This window comes from Emys orbicularis, chromosome 6, assembly GCF_028017835.1.
Source record: "Emys orbicularis isolate rEmyOrb1 chromosome 6, rEmyOrb1.hap1, whole genome shotgun sequence".
In the NCBI taxonomy this organism is placed as follows: Eukaryota; Metazoa; Chordata; order Testudines; family Emydidae; genus Emys; species Emys orbicularis.
In genome coordinates this window covers 64,834,082-64,852,935 of record NC_088688.1, presented here as the reverse complement: position 1 = coordinate 64,852,935, position 18,854 = coordinate 64,834,082, and the positions used below count along the sequence as shown (strand labels likewise).

The 18,854-nt window shown below is 40.6% G+C and overlaps 1 protein-coding gene across 11 annotated transcripts in view; it reads right to left on the bottom strand.

The window, feature by feature from the left end:
- Positions 1-18,261, bottom strand: part of PAM (peptidylglycine alpha-amidating monooxygenase) — a 153,452-nt gene extending 135,191 nt beyond the window's left edge. For all 11 annotated transcript variants that reach the window (XM_065406848.1, XM_065406839.1, XM_065406841.1 and 8 more), the window contains exons 1-2: positions 18,170-18,261; positions 16,776-16,896 (exon numbers count right to left, since the gene is read on the bottom strand). In XM_065406848.1, the coding sequence (XP_065262920.1) occupies positions 16,776-16,896; positions 18,170-18,261 (213 nt within the window). The remainder of the gene's footprint in view (positions 1-16,775; positions 16,897-18,169) is intronic.
- Positions 18,262-18,854: the final 593 nt, after the last annotated feature.

The following is an 18,854-nucleotide window of genomic DNA, read 5'->3' as shown; positions in this document are numbered from 1 at the left end:
CTGCACCACAAGATATGTCTACATTGCAAAGAAAAACCTTCGGCGCTGAGTCTCAGAGCCTGGGTCAACTGACTTGGGCTTGTGGGGTTAGGGCTGCAAGGCTAAAAATAGCAGTATAGATAAGTGGTCCCCAACCTTTTCCGTGGGGCGGGCGCCGGAAGACTAGCCGCCAAGTACCATGGCCGCCGGACAAGCAGCCGCCGAAATGCCGCCGTGAAGCAGCATCAACAAGAGGCATCACCGCCGAAATGCCGCCGAAATTCGGTGGCATTTCGGCGCTAGCGCTTCTTGACGTTGCCGCTTCTCTGCGGCATTTCGGCGGCTGCTTGTCCGGTGGCCAGTAGGGGGGCGCACATGGATGCCCCAGCGGGTGCCATGGCGCCCGCGGGCACTGCGTTGGGGACCCCTGGTATAGAAGTTCACAGTGGGGCTGGAACCCAGGTTCTGAAATCCAACAAAGGGGGAGAGTCTGAGAGCTCAGGCTCCAGCCTGGGCCTGAACATATACACTGCTATTTTTGTTAATATTGATTGTGTTAAGTATCTGGTTTACAGTTTACCTTTTTAGTGAAGACAAGCAAAACAGGCATTAAACACCTCAGCCTTCCTGATGTCTTCTATTATTAGCTCTCCTTCCACGTTAAGTAGAGAACCTTCAACTTTTTCTTTATATGTCTCTTGCTTCCAACATATTTCAAGAATCTCTCCTTATTGCCTTTTATAACCCTGCCAAGGAGTAACTCATTTTGTGCCTTAACCCTTCTGATTTTGCCTCTAAATGTTTGTGCTGTTCTTTGTTGCTCCTCCTAGCAATTTGTCCATGTTACCACTCTTTGTGGGATTCTTCTACAACTTTCAGGTCACTAAAGAGTTCTTGATGGAGCCATATTGCCCTCTCGCTATTCTTCATATCAAAATAGCTAGCAAATGTGCATTTAATATTGTCTCCTTGAAAAACTGCCAGTTCTCCTGAACTTTTTATCCTCTTGGAGGTGCTTCCCATGGGACCTTACCTACCAAATCTCTGAGTTTGTTAAAATCTGCTTTTTTGAAGTTCATTGTCTTCATTCTGCTGCACTTACTCCTTCCTTTCCTTAGAATCAGGATATCTTTCATTTTATGATTACACCAAAATTGCCTTCAGCCTTTAGATTCACAACCCATTCCTCCTTGTTAGTCAAAATCAAGTCTAAAATGGATGTCCCCTGGTTACTTTGTGCACCTTCTGAGACAAAAAGTTGTCCCTGATAAGAACATATGGGACATTTTGAGTTTTACCAGAATATTGCTTAACTTCTCTCTTTTGCTATATAAAGCATCATTGGGAACTGTCTAGCTAAGGAATGCTTGCTGCAGACGATGTGCTGTTGGGAGACAGAACCTCAGCAATACATCCCATCCCCTGATCTCCCTCACGCTCACTCATCCCCTCCCTTACTCTTCTCCTTAACCTCTCACTCTCCTCTGGCTCTTCCCCCAAAAATGCAAACTTACTTTAGAGTCTCTCTCATCTTAAAAATCCTTGACCCCACTTGCCTCTCCATCTGCCATCACATTTCCCTTCTTCTTTTTCATCTCTAAGCTCATTGAATGCACTGCCTGCAGTTGCAGACCTCTTCCACTATTCCATCCTGGACACTCTCCAGTCCAGCTTCCGCCTCTTGCACTCAACTGGAACTGCTCCCATCAAAACCTCTAGTGACTTCTTAGTCTAGTCTCAGAACCAGTACTCCATCCACATCCTCCTTGACCTGTCAGCTGCCTTCAACATAGTCAACCATGCTCCTCCTCTTGAAATCTTGTCCTCCTGTGCCTTCTGTTACTCTGTCCTCTCTCAGTTTTCCTCCTACCTCTCTAATTACTCCTTCAGTGTGCCCTTTGGACGATCCTCCTCATCTGCCTTCCAGCTTTCTATTGGTGTTCCACATCACTCTGTCCTTATTCCCATCTCTTCTCCCTAGACCCCTTATCTCTGATCCACAAAAACTCTCAGATCTACTTCTTTGCTCCACACCTGTCTCCTTCTGTCCAAACAAAGCCCCGGTTTTGGTAATTCACCTCCAAATGTTAATATCCCATACTTCTCCACAGAAAAGAGTTATATGGGATATTAATTTTAGGATGAACACCACTAATTCTGTCTTTTCTATGTTTGTCTCTTCTCTCTCTGCTATAGGTAGGGTGCGTACGCATGCACGTGCCTCTCCTCTAACAGGATCTGTGAAAGATGCAGAAGTAAACTATTACTGTTCAATATTTATATATCAGCAAAATTATGCAAGATGGTTTACATAAATGAAAAAAAACAGTAGCTTCTCCCAGTATCCCTTGCTACCAAGGTATAGCCAGAATGTTACAAAAAAATCAGAAAGGCAAGAGGCCAACAGAACATAGTGCTTAAGTCCATTTTACATGAACACTTTGGGAAAAACACTATTTTGTACTCATTCATTTTAAAATAAAGCACCCATATAAAAATATATTGTACTCTGCTTGTCATCTTTTTAGAAAAAAAACCCTTCAACATTTATGGCCATTGCAATTTACTATTAAGCTAGTATTTGTAAATCTCTGAGTATTAACATTCACTATCTCAGGGGTTCTCAAACAGGGGGTCGCGACCCCTCAGGGGGTAGCAAGGTTACATCAGCCTCCCCCCCAAACCCAGCTTTGCCTCCAGCATTTATAATAGTGTTAAATATATAAAAAAAAGTGTTTTTAATTTATAAGGGGGGGGTCGCACTCATAGGTTTGCTGTGTGAAGGAGGTCACCAATACAAAAGTTTGAGAACCACTGACTATCTCATAGATACAGGTCCACCTTCTTTAATGAATAAGTAAGTTATACTTTTCGAGATGCTCCATCACTAAGTTATCCCTACGGTCTTTTTTTTCCAGTGTTGGTGTGAGCCGTGGGATATCAGGGATTGAAAGTTTTTGCAACTGTGTATTTTGCTATTAGTGGGAAATAAGGGATATCAAACTAATATGGTCTATTACTTGATATACTTCCATATTTTTAAGGTGTTGTCACTTTTTAAGAAAATGAAGAATTCTTATTATGACAGAAACCTTTTTATACATTTGCACTTCTAACCTAGACTACACCACAGCAAAGGATGAACAGAGGGATGCCCACATCTGGAATACTGCGTGCAGATGTGGTCGCCCTATCTCAAAAAAGATATATTGGAATTGGAAAAGGTTCAGAAAAGGGCAACAAAAATGATTAGGGGAATGGAACAGCTTCCGTATGAGGAGAGATTAATAAGACTGGGACTTTTCAGCTTGGAAAAAAGATGACTAAGGGGGGATATGATTGAAGTCTATAAAACCATGACTGGTATGGAGAAAATAAATAAGGAAGTGTTATTTACCCTTCACATAATAAAAGATCCAGAGATCACCAAATGAAATTAATAGATAGCAAGTTTAAAACAAACAAAAGGAAGTACTTCTTCACACAACGCAGAGTCAACCTGTGGAACTCTTTGCCAGAGGAGGTTGTGAAGGCCAAGACTATAACAGGGTTCAAAAGAGAAATAGATAAATTCATGGAGGATAGGTCCATCAATGGTTATTAGCCAGGATGGGCAGGGATGCTGTCCCTAGCCTCTGTTTGCTGGAAGCTGGGAATGGGCAACAGGAATAGATCACTTGATGATTACCTGTTCTGTTCATTCTCTCTGGGGCACCTGGCATTGGCCACTGTCGGAAGATGGGATACTGGCTAGATGGACCTTTGGTCTGACCCACTATGGCTGTTTTTATGGACAATGGAGCACAACTATATACAATGTTCTCAAAGGATTAGCTTTGCAGGCTAGTAGTGTATTAAAGTTAAACAACCTAACACACAGCTGTTTGAGTCACTGATAATCTACTTGCATTTCCACATGCCAGATACTTTACAGACAGTGATTGGGAAATCACTACACCTTCCACTACTTCCTTTTTAACTGTTCAGTAATATTTATGGAGTAGCTTATGAGTGTTGAGGAGAGGGAGGCAGTATCTCCATACCAATGCAGTTGCTGGGCAGCAGTGCTGAATTCTGATGAGAATACTTTGTGTAATCTCAAAGTAATTAATTCAGAAAATTAACATTCAACCTTGTTTCATGTTACTTGGGTTAACTGTGCGTCATCTGTCTGCTTGGCTGCCACCATCTATCTCAGAAGTGACTGACCTTCAGTTATTTTGTATGTAGCTGGTGTTGTAATAATTCGGCCTACAAATTTATCCTAATTGCGAGCTCAACTCTGGGAAAGTGGATGTAAATTTACAAAATGTTTCAGTAATCTGTAACAATAAATGCTGATGGGAAAAAATGCAAAAGGGAGTCAAAGACTGAACTAGTTCAAACTAAAAGGCCTACTGATATAACTCAAGGACTGTGTTAAGATCATGTCTGGTAAACAAAAGAAGTGTGGAAATCAATGAACCAAAATTTAGGGTCTTTAAAAGAACAGACTTTAGGGAGAAAATCAGTGACATGCAAGTGCAACAACTGCTGACTGAAAGAAGGGAAAGGCACAAGCTTCACCATCATGTCTGCCACCCCAACTGTCTCCTGAGACTCCAGCATCTACCATAATACCATTGGGCCTTTACTGTTTTGATCCCGAGAAATGTTCTGGCCAGGCTAGGGTTGCCAATTTTGGTTGAACATATCCTGGAGGCTTCATCACATGACAATCTTTAATTAAATATTTATCTTTAATTCCTGGAGACTCCGGGACAATCCTGGTGGGTTGGCAACCCTAGGCCAGGCCAGCGAGAAGGACCCAGATGATATCACCATCTCCACCAACTTCAGCTAAAATCCATCCACCATCTGGAATGTGAAATTTTATCATCTCCCCTGCCGATGAGTCCTTTTCCTTCACTGATGCCTTATTTCGTCTCTTTACTATCCCTCTTCTTTTTGCTTCTGTTCAGTAAGAGTCTGGCTTACCCAGGCAAGACTGCATATTCTGCAACACTGCTGTAAGCCTGTGACCAGAAAGGCAGCTAAAAAGCAATGCCCTAACCAGCCCAATGTTTGTACAAGTTTGCTAGGTCTTGAGTTGCTAATAAGACCATTTCCTGTGCCTCTGTTTTTCTGCAATGAAACTGCAAGTCAAAGTCAACACCAGAGACAGAAACTGCATTTTCTATCTTTACTGTTCTGTTCTCCACCTTTCTTGCAACTGCCTAGTTTTGTCTTCTAGGAATGGGATTGGATTTTAACAGCAGTTTATATAGGCTGGAGCTGTTGCTAACTTTTTCCCCCCAGAAAAAATATTTATTAACATCTGAGACACTGTCAAACAAGGGTTCTCCTTCCCCCTTCAAAATGTTCTCTATACCTAAAGGGAAAGGGAACAAGGGATGTTTTTAAAATGAAAGACTTATTTAATACTTAACATTTTAAATGCTTTAATTCTTTCCCTTCTTTTCTATATCTTTAATACAAGGCTAAAAGGACGTTTAATGGTGAGTTTGCTATGATACTAAGCGGACTCAGGTCTCCATATACCAAACCCTGGACCTTGTTTTAGAACTGTTTAATATTTGACAATTTCCAGGTCATGTTAACACCTTTGACTCACTGGGCCCATTTAATTAAAATTTGTAAAGGCACTCTAGAATAAAAGGAAATATATAAAAAATAAGACATTTTAAAATGGATATTAGGTGGCCAATAGGAAAATTGTTCTAGTTACTAGCTGACAAGTGGCCATGTTAACAAGTATCCTCCGTCCCTCCACCCCCATATCACACTCTCTCTCTCACACACACACAGGCTTCATTCTCTTGTTAAGTCTCAGAAAGGTTGTAAATAACGTTACTTTTAATAGTAAGAGTTCAGGAATATGTTTGCCAAGTTTGTGATGCATCAGATCATATGCAATTTTGTCTGTGCAAATAATGTTTTTTTAAAAATTGAACTATTTTGGCATATTACTATTATTTGTGTCTGGAATACCCACGTTTGGGTGCAGAATTAGGGCTACCATATGTCCGGATTTCCCCGGACATGTCCGGCTTTTCGGTCTATAAATAGCCGCCCGGGGGGGATTTTTAAAAATCTAAAAATGTCTGGGATTTCCCCCCGGTCGGCTATTTATAGATAGAAAAGCGGCGGCCAAGCGCCGCTGGGCACCCAAAGCCCCTTCCCGGCTCCCCCCATCCCCTGCAGCCTTACACGCTGTCCGGCCCGCAGCTGTCTTCCCCCTCCTCCCCTCCCCTGAAAGCTCCACCTCCTGCTCCTCCCCCTCCCCTGCTTCCCGCAAATCAGATCTTCGCGGGAAGTCTGAAAAGAAGCAGGGGCAAGCGGGAGGCAGCAGCAGGTAAGCTGGGGTGGTGGGGGGGCGCGAGGAGGAGAGCTCCGGGGAGGCGCGGCCCTGGCCGAGCGGCGCCCGGCGGCCCCAGCCCAGCTCGGGCCCCAGCACCCCAGGCCCGGGCCCGGCTCGGGCCCCAGCACCCCCGGCCCGGACCCGGGCCCGGCTCGGGCCCCAGCACCCCCGGCCCGGGCCCCAGCACCCCCGGCCTGGCTCGGGCCCCAGCAGCACCGGCCGAGCTCCTCCGGCCCGGCCCCAAGCCCCGCAACCCCGGCCGGAGTGCAGCCGGATTTCTGGGCTCTTTAAAGCCGGCCCTGGTCAGGGGACAGGGAGGGGGGGTTGGATGGGTCGGGAGTTTGGGGGGGGCTGTCAGGGGGGCAAGGGTGTGGAGAGGGGTTGGGACAGTCAGGGACAGGGAGCGGGAGGGTTAAATGGGTCTGGGGGGGCTGTCAGGGGGGCAGGGGTGTGGAGAGGGGTTGGGACAGGGAGCAGGGGGGGTTAGATGGTCTGGGGTTCTGGGGGGGCTGTCAGGGGGCAGGGGTGTGGAGAGGGGTCGAGGCAGGCAGGTAGCAGAGGGGGTTGGATGGGTCAGGAGTTCTGGGGGTCCTGTCGGGGGCGGGGAGCAGATGGATAGGGCATGGGAGTCCCCGGGGGTCTGTCTGGGGGCGGGGGTGTGAATATTGGGTGGGGGTGTGGATAAGGGTCTGGGCAGTCAGGGGACAGGTAGGGTCGTAGGGCGTTCTCAGGAGGGGGCAGTCAGGGGACAAGAAGCAGGGCGGCTTAGATAACCGGTGGGGTCCTAGGGGGCAGTTAGTGGCAGGGGTCCCAGGAGGGGGCAGTCAGGGGACAAGGAGCGGGGGGGGGGGTTTGGGGGTTCTGAGGGGGGCAATCAGGGGGTGGGAAGTGGGAGGGAGTGGATGGGGGTGGGGCAGGGCTAGAGCGGGGCTCCTCCCTCCCCCCCCCCCCCAGTGTCCTCTTTTTTGCTTGTGGAAATATGGTAACCCTACGCAGAATGGAAAATCTGTTCTTGTCTATTTGAAAATTTCTTACCTTGTTACTGTCTGCCCATTGGTTCACATTCTAGACATTTTGCCAAAAGTGAGTAAAAACAGTCAGGGAAGGAAGAACTTAAGGAATATCTCTACAGAAGTACTTAGAGAGATGTACAAAATTCAGGTCACTCCTGTTAGAAGCTGTATTAGCCAGCAGCAACTGGTCAAGTTTATAGTCTCCCCTAAATCCATGAACCTTTGAGCAAGACTCATATTTTTCTTCCTACATGAAGGAAGAAATTCCACTCGTTCTGCCTAGGAAGCTGCCATTTTTCTAGTGAAATGTACTTTGTTACAAATGGCTTGGCTACTGGTTTTATAAACCTCTGATAATTAACTTGATATCTACCTATTGAGGCTTTAAATACATTATTTCCCATTTACTAATTGGTAATAAACAACATCAGCATGATAGTCTTAGTAAAACTCTGAGTGTGTTTTAAGAATGTTTTGATGACTTTTCTTACATCCATCTAGTACCAGAATTTATTTTTGGTTTAGGATTTGAATAGGATGATATTGTTACTGCTTACAATTGGCAATAGTCAGATTTTGGAATAAGGGCTGGGTCTGTTTTTAAAACTACCTCATCATTGCTGAATACACAGCATTGGTCCTCCATCAATATGACACCTAGTTCTGATATCCTGTGTGGAGAAGAGAGATTTCCATTTTGAGAATGTGTGGACATGGCTGCTTCTGAGAAGGATCTATTATTGGTGCAAATGAGGAAAGCATTTTAGATTTCATTTGTTAAATGAACAGAATTCTTAATCGAAAAATGATTTCCTCTAAGGCTGTGACACAATATGGGAACAATGGTGTCCTCCAGAAAGGAACCTAATTATTTTATTTAAGAGGTTACACCAAAACTTAGATCAGACTTGCAATAAAAAATAATGGATCAGATTCTCTGCTGGTGTAAACTGACATAGCTCCTTTGAAGTTAATGAAACTACTTTGATTTACACCAGTTTAGGACTGGGCCCCAAAAGATGAGCTTCTATTAATGAACTTGATCCACATTATTGGTGAAAGCATTTTCTTTGTAGGTGAAGCAGGAATAGGCCCACTTCCTGTCACTAAAACTCCAACTAGACAATACTGGTGCTTGGTTACAATTATTTGGACAGACCAATAGAAGGGAGCCCACTTGTCTGACTGCCCCACCCCATAATTATACAATGGCTGTGAATGCCAGTGTGCTTTGGGTAAGCCATCTCTTTATGTCAGCTTTCTCAGATGCAATACTGGGATAATATATTTACTTCCCTCCTACCCAGAGATGTTGTGAGGATTCATTAAATTCTAAGTTTTGTGAAGTACTGTGAAGAAAGTATCAATTATTACTAGCTCGAGGGCAATGATCTGTTCTTTAAGCCCTCTAACTGCATAACCACAAATTCAAATTCATACCACGGTATTTTTGCCCATTTCATCAGTTCACAGTGAGTAATTCAAAAAAATTGATGACTTACACTATTTCTCTTTATCCATCTTCCAAACTGCCAGTGGTTGATACTGATCTCTCAGTTAATGGAGACACTGCTATTAATGAACAATATAACCTCAGAGAGGCAAATGTCAATTGCCCTGAAATCTTTTGTCATTATTTCATATTAAATTATAAACAAACATTATGTGTATGATCACAACAGCAACAGCATGATTGGTTTGCTAAAGCTTGCTGTTAGTGTACAAATTGAACATGTTTATTCTTTGCATACTTAAAAACATTTTCATAAACAGCCTTCAACTTGCCTGACAGTGTTGTTTTTCATATTGACCAAATGTTTTAAAATTCATCTCCCCATCTATTCCCACTCACACTGTCTCTGAAAGAGATTTGTACATCTATTTCCATTCTATCTTTAAATGTACAAAGAACATAGCCCATAATGAATAATTTTCTTGTACTGCTACCACCTCTGTAACAATTTGCTGAATAAAGAAAGATTAAAGAACATCCTCCTAAAAATTAAATAAAATCTCCAGTACCAGATAAAACCCGTTAGGTATTGAACCTCCAGCAGTAAGATGTACTGAAGTCCTTATGTTACACATTTTACTTGTACTTCTCCTTATGTAACCCTACTATACAGAACATCTGGGACAAATGCCACCTGAGAGTTTTAGTACTGTTAGTAATAAATACCAGAAGAGATTTACATACTATGGGGTTTTGGTTTTTTTTACATGTTTGAGATAATGTATTATTCAAAGTAACCTATTAAAACCCCATCAAATCAATAAGGAAAATATACCACTTCACATTTATTAACCAAACTAGAGAATTATTCTATTTCATTTATTTCCAGATGTATATTGCCTGAATTTGTACTTCAATGACCCTGTTCATAAGAACTGCTCGGAACTATTCCACATGAATGTTGCATTCTTTACGCAAAAGTGCAGACAATGCTCTTGCAACACAAAGACTGCTTTTCTCAGTTAAGGTACTCTCCTTAATCACACATAAAGAGACAGTTCTGAATGGTTCAATGAGGAATATTTGTAGTTCTAGTATGTACAAATGTCACCATAGTCAATAATCCAGAAAAAAACTGAAAACATTATTTAAAAGAGGGCACTTCCGATACTGCAGTGCCAATATGTTGCGTAAATTTTCATGTGCTTAACAACTCTGGTATTCAATTAAAACAAATGTATGTTTACCATGGTAACCTTCGCTTCACCATAGCCTACACAGGACTTATAAAATACAAAATACCTTTTCTCTTAAATGATCTCTCACACTGAATTCTAGCACACAGCATTAATAAATCGTTTGAAAACGTGACCCACACGTTTTACCTTAAAAAAAAAAAAAATCAGGAAACTATGGGGGTATGCATGCAAGAGAAGAAAAAAAAAACGTTTGTAGTGACAATCAGGATGGCCAAGAAAGGACCCTTGTCAACTGTTGAAATGGGCCATCCTGATTATCACTAACAACGTTTTTTCTTCTCCTGCTGATAATAGCCCACCTTAATTGATTAGTCTCGTTATAGCTGGTATGGCAACACACATTTTTTCATGTTCTCTGTGTATATATATCTTCCTACCGTATTTTCCACTGCATGCATCCGATGAAGTGGGTTTTAGCCCACGAAATCTATGTCCAAATAAATTTGTTAGACTCTAAGGTGCCACAAGTACTCCTCGTTCTTTACACTTTCCATGGGGGACTGTGAGCACCTGGGTGATAACCAATGCATTATCAAGATAATTGGGGAGAATATAAGGAGAGGAAACAGGAAGTGGGAGGAGCTGAAGAGGAGTTCAGAATATGAACCTGGGCTGGGGAGTGAGGGCTGCAGGGAAGCCTGTCTTTGCAATAAGCCTGTGTTGCATAGCAGACTGGGATCCCACAGATTTTGCTGCCATAATAGCGGGAGCGGCTAAAATGAATTTTGTTGCAGGCAGGACTGGGTGGGAGAAAATAAACAGACTGCAGTAATTTGTGGGGAAACACTTTATAACTTTTAATACTTAAATTGAAGCGAGGGATAGAAAGATTTGATGTCTATTATAACAGGAGTTAAGGTATTTTTTACGTGGTTTAAGCAAGATTTGTTTTATTCTTTGAGTGACAAAAATTGTGAATTCCATTTATATATTAACCAACCATTTTGTTCGTTTGTTTGTTTCTAATAGCATTTCCAGGTTCTAAGGTTTTTGCAGGTGGGAGCGGCATAAAAATGCAAGAAACAATGCGGGAGTTGTTGGCAGTGGGTACTGTAAGGTGAGATGGGAGTGGGATTAAAAAAATAGTCCCGCATTGGGCTCTATTGTACAGTATTGTTATATAAGAGGGAAATAAATGCACACCTGGGTGAAAGACAAATAGCCTGGTGTGCATTTGTGACTGCAAAACCATCTGAACTGGCCATACAGTGAGATTCACTGGATAGCAATGGAGGAGCCCTGAGACAGAGACCTATTAAACAACATTTAATCCATTGATAAACAGTGAATTTAAAAGTTTACAACCCCATATTTTATCCATTGAAACAAAAATGATTTTTTTTACTTTCAAATTCTTTATCTGGGTCCAAAATAAACTTTTACATTAACATCTAGACTCCTATACACAAGAGTAAATGAAGGAAGCTGAAAGTTTGTAAAATACTGTGTGAAAGCTAGAGATAAAAATCTCAAATCAGTCCAAAACACATGTAGATTAAGTAAATTAAATACACGGGACTCTGTAAACTAAATTCTCCAAAAAAGACAACATAACTTACCGCACACTTGAAAGTAAAGGTCTGAACTAAAGACATTCTTTCTTTCAGAAATGGTAGTTAGTTGCATCTCAAGAGGGCTGAGGTAAAGAACCTTACTGAACTCTTATTGAATTAAAAGCTAGTAAATCTAACAAAAATGCTGTAAACGTGTGAATGACTAATATGGAATTTTTACTACTATCAGACATTCTATTGCCACTCAAAGTGTTGTTTTTTTTCAAGCTAACCAGATTGACACAGTAGGTGGATTTATCAGAGCAAGTGGAATCTGGAGTGTTCTCCCAAATATGGGAGATCTGGAAAAATCTTTGTATTTCCTCTGCCCCTGCTCTCCAAAACTGCCAACTCTGATTTGTGTATGACTCAGAAAACCACCCTTTGAGTTGTGCATATCTGTGATCCGCCTTGACCATACTTCACTCCTGATATACAACATTCCTGGAGAAAGGGAAACTCTCTCCAAAAGCCCATCTTTGATGTAAGCCTGATTCTAAAAATCCTCAGCTCCCTTAAGTTCCTCAGAAAATTTAAGATTACATTTCTCATGTACATTCTACTACAGGGGGAAATATTAGACTGGGAGAGTGATGAAAGGGGTGAGATAGGCGGCCAGGTTAATTAGCAAGGCATTTCAAAGTTAAGAGGGTTTTTATTTTTAAAGTGCTTTTTCTCTTTTAAAATATTACTTTTGGGGCATGTCATCTCTCAAGCACTCTTTGACCTATAGGCTCTAAATTAGTTTTATTCATCTGATTTCAATCCTACACTTATGCCCATATGGAAATTTTGAGGGAACTTGAGGGTTGGAACTTACTTTCAGATTTATTTGCTCTATGGACTGGAAACTCAGCCCATTCCGTCCCTGGCTGGCAGAGTTTAAAATTTTATCAGTGGTCTGACATAATGTTTGTTGATCATGAGTTGCTGTCAAATAAATTCAGGAGACATCCGGGCTTTGGCAGAATTTCAACAGCTCAAAATACAGAGGTGAGTGTCTAAATAAAGTCAAATGCAAGGCCCTATATGTAGGAAGAAAAACAAGTAGGGCATATTGACAACATGAGGTACTGGATCCTAGAAAGCAGCGACTCTGAAAAAGCATCAGGGATCACAACAGATAACCTATTGAATATGACTTACCCTTGTGGCACAAAGGGCTAATGCCATCCTTGGATGTACAAATAGGGGAATATCAAGCAGGAGCAGGGATATATTACCTATTTATATAGCACTGCTGAAATTGTTACTAGAATACCATGGCCTAGTCTGGTGTCAAAAAGCATGCTGAAATTGGAAAGCATTCAGAGCAGGACCACAAGAATGATTCAAGGCCTAGAGAAAATGCCTTACAGTGAAAAACTTAAGACATTCAACCATTTAGCTTAGGGAAGGGCAAGAGGCAACTTGAACATGCTATACAAGTACCTACACACAGTGCAAAATTTCTAGATTTCTCATCTAGGACACAACACGAGTGCTGAGAGCTGAAACTAAAAAAAAAATTAACAGGAAATAGAGAAAAACTTAAAAAAGTAAAATAAAAAGACATGTAAATAAGAGGGTAAATAACCATTTGAACAGTTTAGAAGGGAGTAGTAGATTCTCCATTACTTGAAGTATTCAGATGAAGAAAAGATGTCTTCCTAAGACTTATATTTTAGTACAGCCACAAATTATCAGGCTCACTACAGGACTAGGTGGGTGAAATTCAATAGCATGTGTCATGCAGGAGGTCATATTAAATTATCATAATAGTCCCTTCTGGCATTATAATCCATGAATATTTGATTTGAACACTGCAGTGTCTTGTGATTAATTGAGTAACATGTATTGTTTTTTAATTCCACATCTGTAGTTATAGCAAAACAAGCTACTACAAGACGACGTAATACTCTATAGTAACTTTGTACTTATTGGCTATAAATTCTTTTAAAAACATTTAAACAAAAAATCATTAAGATGTAGAGGAGAAATTATCAGGTGGAATTTTAATAAATAGGAAACCAATTTTGTCTACTTTTGCAAATTTCTTTAGCTTTTTAAATCAGTTTAGTTTCCAATAATCAAAATGCCATAGTCTTATTTCTTTGCCATTGATACTGGTTGGATACAGCTGCTCAACTATTATCCAAGAAACTTTTATATCTGCACTGCTATTTCTCTATCCTTCATAGAGAAGACAATGTTAGGAGAGGAAAGTTCTGCCCCAGAACAAATAAGTGTAGCTTACTCCTGTTTATTCAAATTAGACTGCACTTGCTGGTTAGAATGATGAACTTCTCAGTTTCTTTACATCAATATAATGCAATGTCAATGCATTTTTCTCTGAAGAAAAGCAAGACTCAGAAACAGAAGGCATGCACCCCTCTGCCATGCTGGCACTTCTCTAAAGTTACTAACTTGCCCTCCTGAATCTTAGCTTTCGTTTTTTTAAAAGAAAGTCTAACTGTTATGATTGCAAAAAAACCCGCAAGAATGTGAGCCATTGTGTAACCAAAGCAGAGACAAGTCTACAGAGAGCCCATAATAGCAGCTTAGAGAAGTGTGAACTGCCCCTATACATCTCATTGATGCCTGATGATAACTTAAAATGTCAACATTGTGAATTGTTTAATTCCCTGTGTAAGGAGGAAAATGGTGGATCATAATGCTGCAGACTTTACTGCAAGTGAAGTATCATTTTGGCATCATAGAAAGGTGATGTTTGAGAGGCACCACTACTTATTTTTTCCTCCTGATCAAGAAGGAATGAAGCAAGAACACAATTACATGTTGAATATCTGCCCGATCTACTATGAGTAGTATCTCATTTTGGCAACTCACATGGGTGGAGCTTAGAAAAGTAGCACCACTTTTTTTCTTCCCACTCTGACCCCTCCAGGATGGGAAATGATGATACTTTTAAATGGCAGCTGAAATTATCCATCAAGATGAATGGTTTTAATAGAGAGGTCTCCAGTAGAGCCACATTTAAGAAGCACACATCAATCAACAGCCAGGAGCAAGAGTCTCCTGCACTTGGAGGACAGAGAGCATGAGACAGCAAAGAGACCATTGTATAGCTCCCCTCCCCACACATATGCAATGAACAGATTTCTACCCTCCACCAGTGTTCTGCCTGTCACAGCAACTGAGCTTAATGGAGTTAAAGCTGCTGCTAGCCATCCCACACAGTAACCTTGAGCAGATTGGAGCGACCTTCTCAGTCTGGGGAGGGCGACTCCTACATTATCTCTTGAAGAACATACCAAAGTTTATCTGTGACATTTTGATCAAAGACCAAGACCAAGTTTCTGTTTCGAACTGTAAAGGATTTCTTTGTTTCTTTTAAATATAGTTATGGCAGACATCTTTACTTATTTTCATTTGCCTGTCTGGGAATTGGGTAGGGTTCTCTCTCTCTCTTTTTTTTTTTTTGCTTAAATTTATTGCCCAGGACCTGTCCCTGACTTTTACTAAAAATACCTGTGACAGAATCTTAACCTTAATTATCATTACTCTCTCTCCATTAGCATTAATGGATTTTAGATGAGCAAAGTAAAGCTCTTCAGGGTTAGTCACATTGTTTACATCTTCGACTAATGGGTCTTGTCCTTTGATAGCAAATACCTGCGAAATTTCATACATGCACCTCAGAATTCTTCAAGCACTTTCCCCCCACTTCCAAAAGAAGATTTTACATTATTTTTTATGCAGTCAAGAGGCTCCAGCAGAAGCAATTTTATTTCTGTTTCTCAATCATTAAAATGTCACAGCTGGCTCAAAATTACATGCTCCAAGGGGGTGCTCCCCAATAATTGAAATCCTTATATTTCCTCAATAGTTTTTCTAGAAGTGCTATCTGCAACAATGAGTCATCTACTGCAGCACAACATCCTGTTCTCATGCCTCTGCAGCCCTTCAAAAGGAAAAGTACTACCTTTTAATAAAGGACATAATCCCAGGCACTGCATGGCTGCTAAAAATAATTAATTACAGTTTATCATGCTTAATGAAACTAACTGTAAATGAGACAGTAGAAAGTTGGACTATTTTATATGCACCTTAAAAATAAGGTACTTTAAAAAAGATTTATGTATTAGTTTTTTTAGTATTCCCTGCCAACAATCTATCACATCAATCTATCTTTGCCCAGGAAATGATAAGAAAATCGTGCTGAGAAAACTATGCAAAGAACCACATGTTAGGGTAGTTTTCCTGAACTGACTTTAGTGTCATAAATATTGCAACACAAATGGGGGTTTGTGCATTGTATGCATTCGATTTCTTTCTGTTTGGCACAATTGCTTGAAACAGCAATTTAAGGGCTAGATCCTGTAACCTGAGCCTCTTGGGCACCCTCCCCTCCATCACTGGAGCCAACGGGTGTATCTTAGTGTATCTAGTTGTTACCTATATGAGCACTTCTCAAACTGTGGGTTGCGACCCTGTTTTAATGGGGTCGCCAGGACTGGCTTAGATTTGCTGGGGCCTGGGGCCAAAGCCCGAGCCCCACCACCCTGGGCAGAAGCCCAAGCTCCACTCCTTGGGCCGAAGCCCAAGCCCGAGGGCTTCAGCCCTGGGTGGCAGGGCTCAGGTTACAGGCCCCCTGCCTGGGGCTGAAGTCCTTGGGTTTCAGCTTTGAGCCCCCCCGCCCAGGGCGGTGGGGTCAGGCTTTGGGTTTGGCTCCCCTCTCCTGGGGTCGTGTAGTAATTTTTGTTGTCAGAAGGGGGGTGTCACGGTGCAATCAAATTTGAGAACCCCATACCTATATAAACAAATGTGTTAAAGCACAGTTGGAGAGGTTTTCATTTTAAGAGAGAGTCATTTTCCTTTGTTAATGCATACTGCATCACTGTGAATATTATTCTACTGAAAACACAAAACAATTAGACTTTAGGGATTTAGTTTATAAAACAAATATAATCTAAGTAACATTAATCAAATGACAAAATTTTATGTAATTTTAAAGTTATAATCTCTTATTTTACTCAATATTTTAGACTCTTCCTGCAGGAATCTATAGCTCTGTCTGTATTCAAAGGAGTAGAAAGTTTAGCCTGTTGCTTTTTATTATTATTATTAATAATTATTAATGCTGTAAGCAAAATTCATTTTCTCAGGTTTTAAAGTGTAATGGAGAAGGACAATAAAATACTATATTTTTCTCACCTGCTTAGGAGTCACCCCAGGCATGCGAATATCCAATGCAAAATCAGTTAGACCAAGAGAAATCACTGGCCTGTTGTTTCCAAGGCATTCACTTGAAAGAGATCTAGTAGTATCTTTATACCTTAAGGGAAGAAAATTAAAAAATGGTTTCAAGTTTACTGATCAAGAGTTTGTATTTTTATATTACCCTAAAAAAAAAGTAATATGTATAAACGGGATTATCAGTAGATCATAAGGGAATTAGACACCCAACTCTCACTGATTTTCAATGTAATTTGGGAGTCTAACTCCATTATGATTTTTTGAAAAAGGAGTTACTGAATATTTTGGAGGTGTTCCTGGGACGCATTAAAACAGACTGAACTATGAAGTACTAGCAAAAAAAGTTTACTACTAAAAATAAGCTCTTTATATGAACTACAGTTTAAGGTACAGACATATATGGAAATTTTTTCTTAATATGCCAAAATACATTATCTAGTGTTATCAGCTGAGGGAAAACAGCAACACTTTTTTAAAGTTCATATTTGATATAGAATTCAGTTTGAACATGGCAGAAAAAAATCAAAATCCTTCTGATTTTAGATTCTAGAGATGTTGATTTATTATATTTGAATACGTATTTGCCTACAGTATCTCCCGATTACCTACCAGTAAATTTTACAACTTAGTATGTGGGAGTTAAGTCGGTCTGCAGTGAATGCTACATATAACCAAAGAAACAAAGCAAATATTCAACTTGTTACTAATGGGGATTGCATGACAAAAACATTTAATGTAATGTAAATACTAAATATATCAATTGATAAATGTGATGTGGTAACTACAGAGTGTACACTGAATATATAATGCTATATTTTCTTATGTGCTAATACAGTGGATTTCCCCCACACATGCAACCACCAAATTTATCTACATAATTTAGTATTCAAGACCTAAAAAAATAAACACCAGATCCCTAATTACAAACTAGTTGACACTATCTCGTGAAGAAGTAACAGTTTAGCTAGTAAACTCATGGGGACAGGGACAATATATATTATGTGTTAAGTACATCAGTGGAGCTACACACAAATCTTAAGTTATTGTTTTATTATTTAATCTTATTAATCATATTGCCAAGGCAGATTCACATTTCAAAGAGTAACAGAGGGGGGGGTCAACAACAGATTCTTCTTTTTCAAGACTCCAAAATACAACAAAAGAGTGTCTTTCCAAACTCTGCAGAGGATCTCAGTTCAAGAAGCTAGCTACACTAAAATGTGTCTCCTCTGTAAATAATTTTTAGCTAGTACATACTTTTTAATCTTTATAACACTTTCATTAGACGAAGTGATAGCATCACTAAGCAGCATGCATTGAAAATACCAAAAGATGTTTTCTGCATAACCCACCTCTTAAAGACAGAAAGTGGGTTTTTGAAACCCAAACAGGTATTTTGAAAAACAAGCAACAGTATCAGCAGGTTGTTAATGAGGCCAGCCATGTCCACCCTGCTGTTCCTGGACCGATTAAGGGAGCAGAAAAAGGGTAGTGCAGCTCTGTCAGCTGTGTTCCTGACAATTAGGCAGCAGCAGCTCACTACTTCATTATTGTGTGTTCGGCAGGCATCTTACAGCTTTTGACACACCATCTGTCTTGGAAGGTGAAGCACTGTAAACCAGGAAGGTGGATGCTGTTAGGCTGTCTTTATTATTAGCTGCAAAAAATAAATCAGTTGAAGACTCTCCCTTTGCAGATAGGCTACACTGTACTTTTGTCCAGTTAAGGAGCTGAAGCAAGTGGCATTCCTGATGCTTTCCCCCCGCTGTACTGTTAAACCTGCAGGTTACTTATCAGTCCACAGTGACAAAGGCTCCGAGTGGCATCACACAAAGCAACGTCAGTCATCCTTCAGAACCTGTAAAAATAGAAGCAGATAAAGGATGACTAACACATTACAGCATTAGTCCTCAGCAAATCCCTGTTGACGCTTTTTAATACATTAGTACTTTCATAAGCTTTAGCCCAACCCAGTGAAAAATGCACCAAGTCTCTTACTGCCCTTCCATCATCATAAATGCACAAAAACTATTGCAA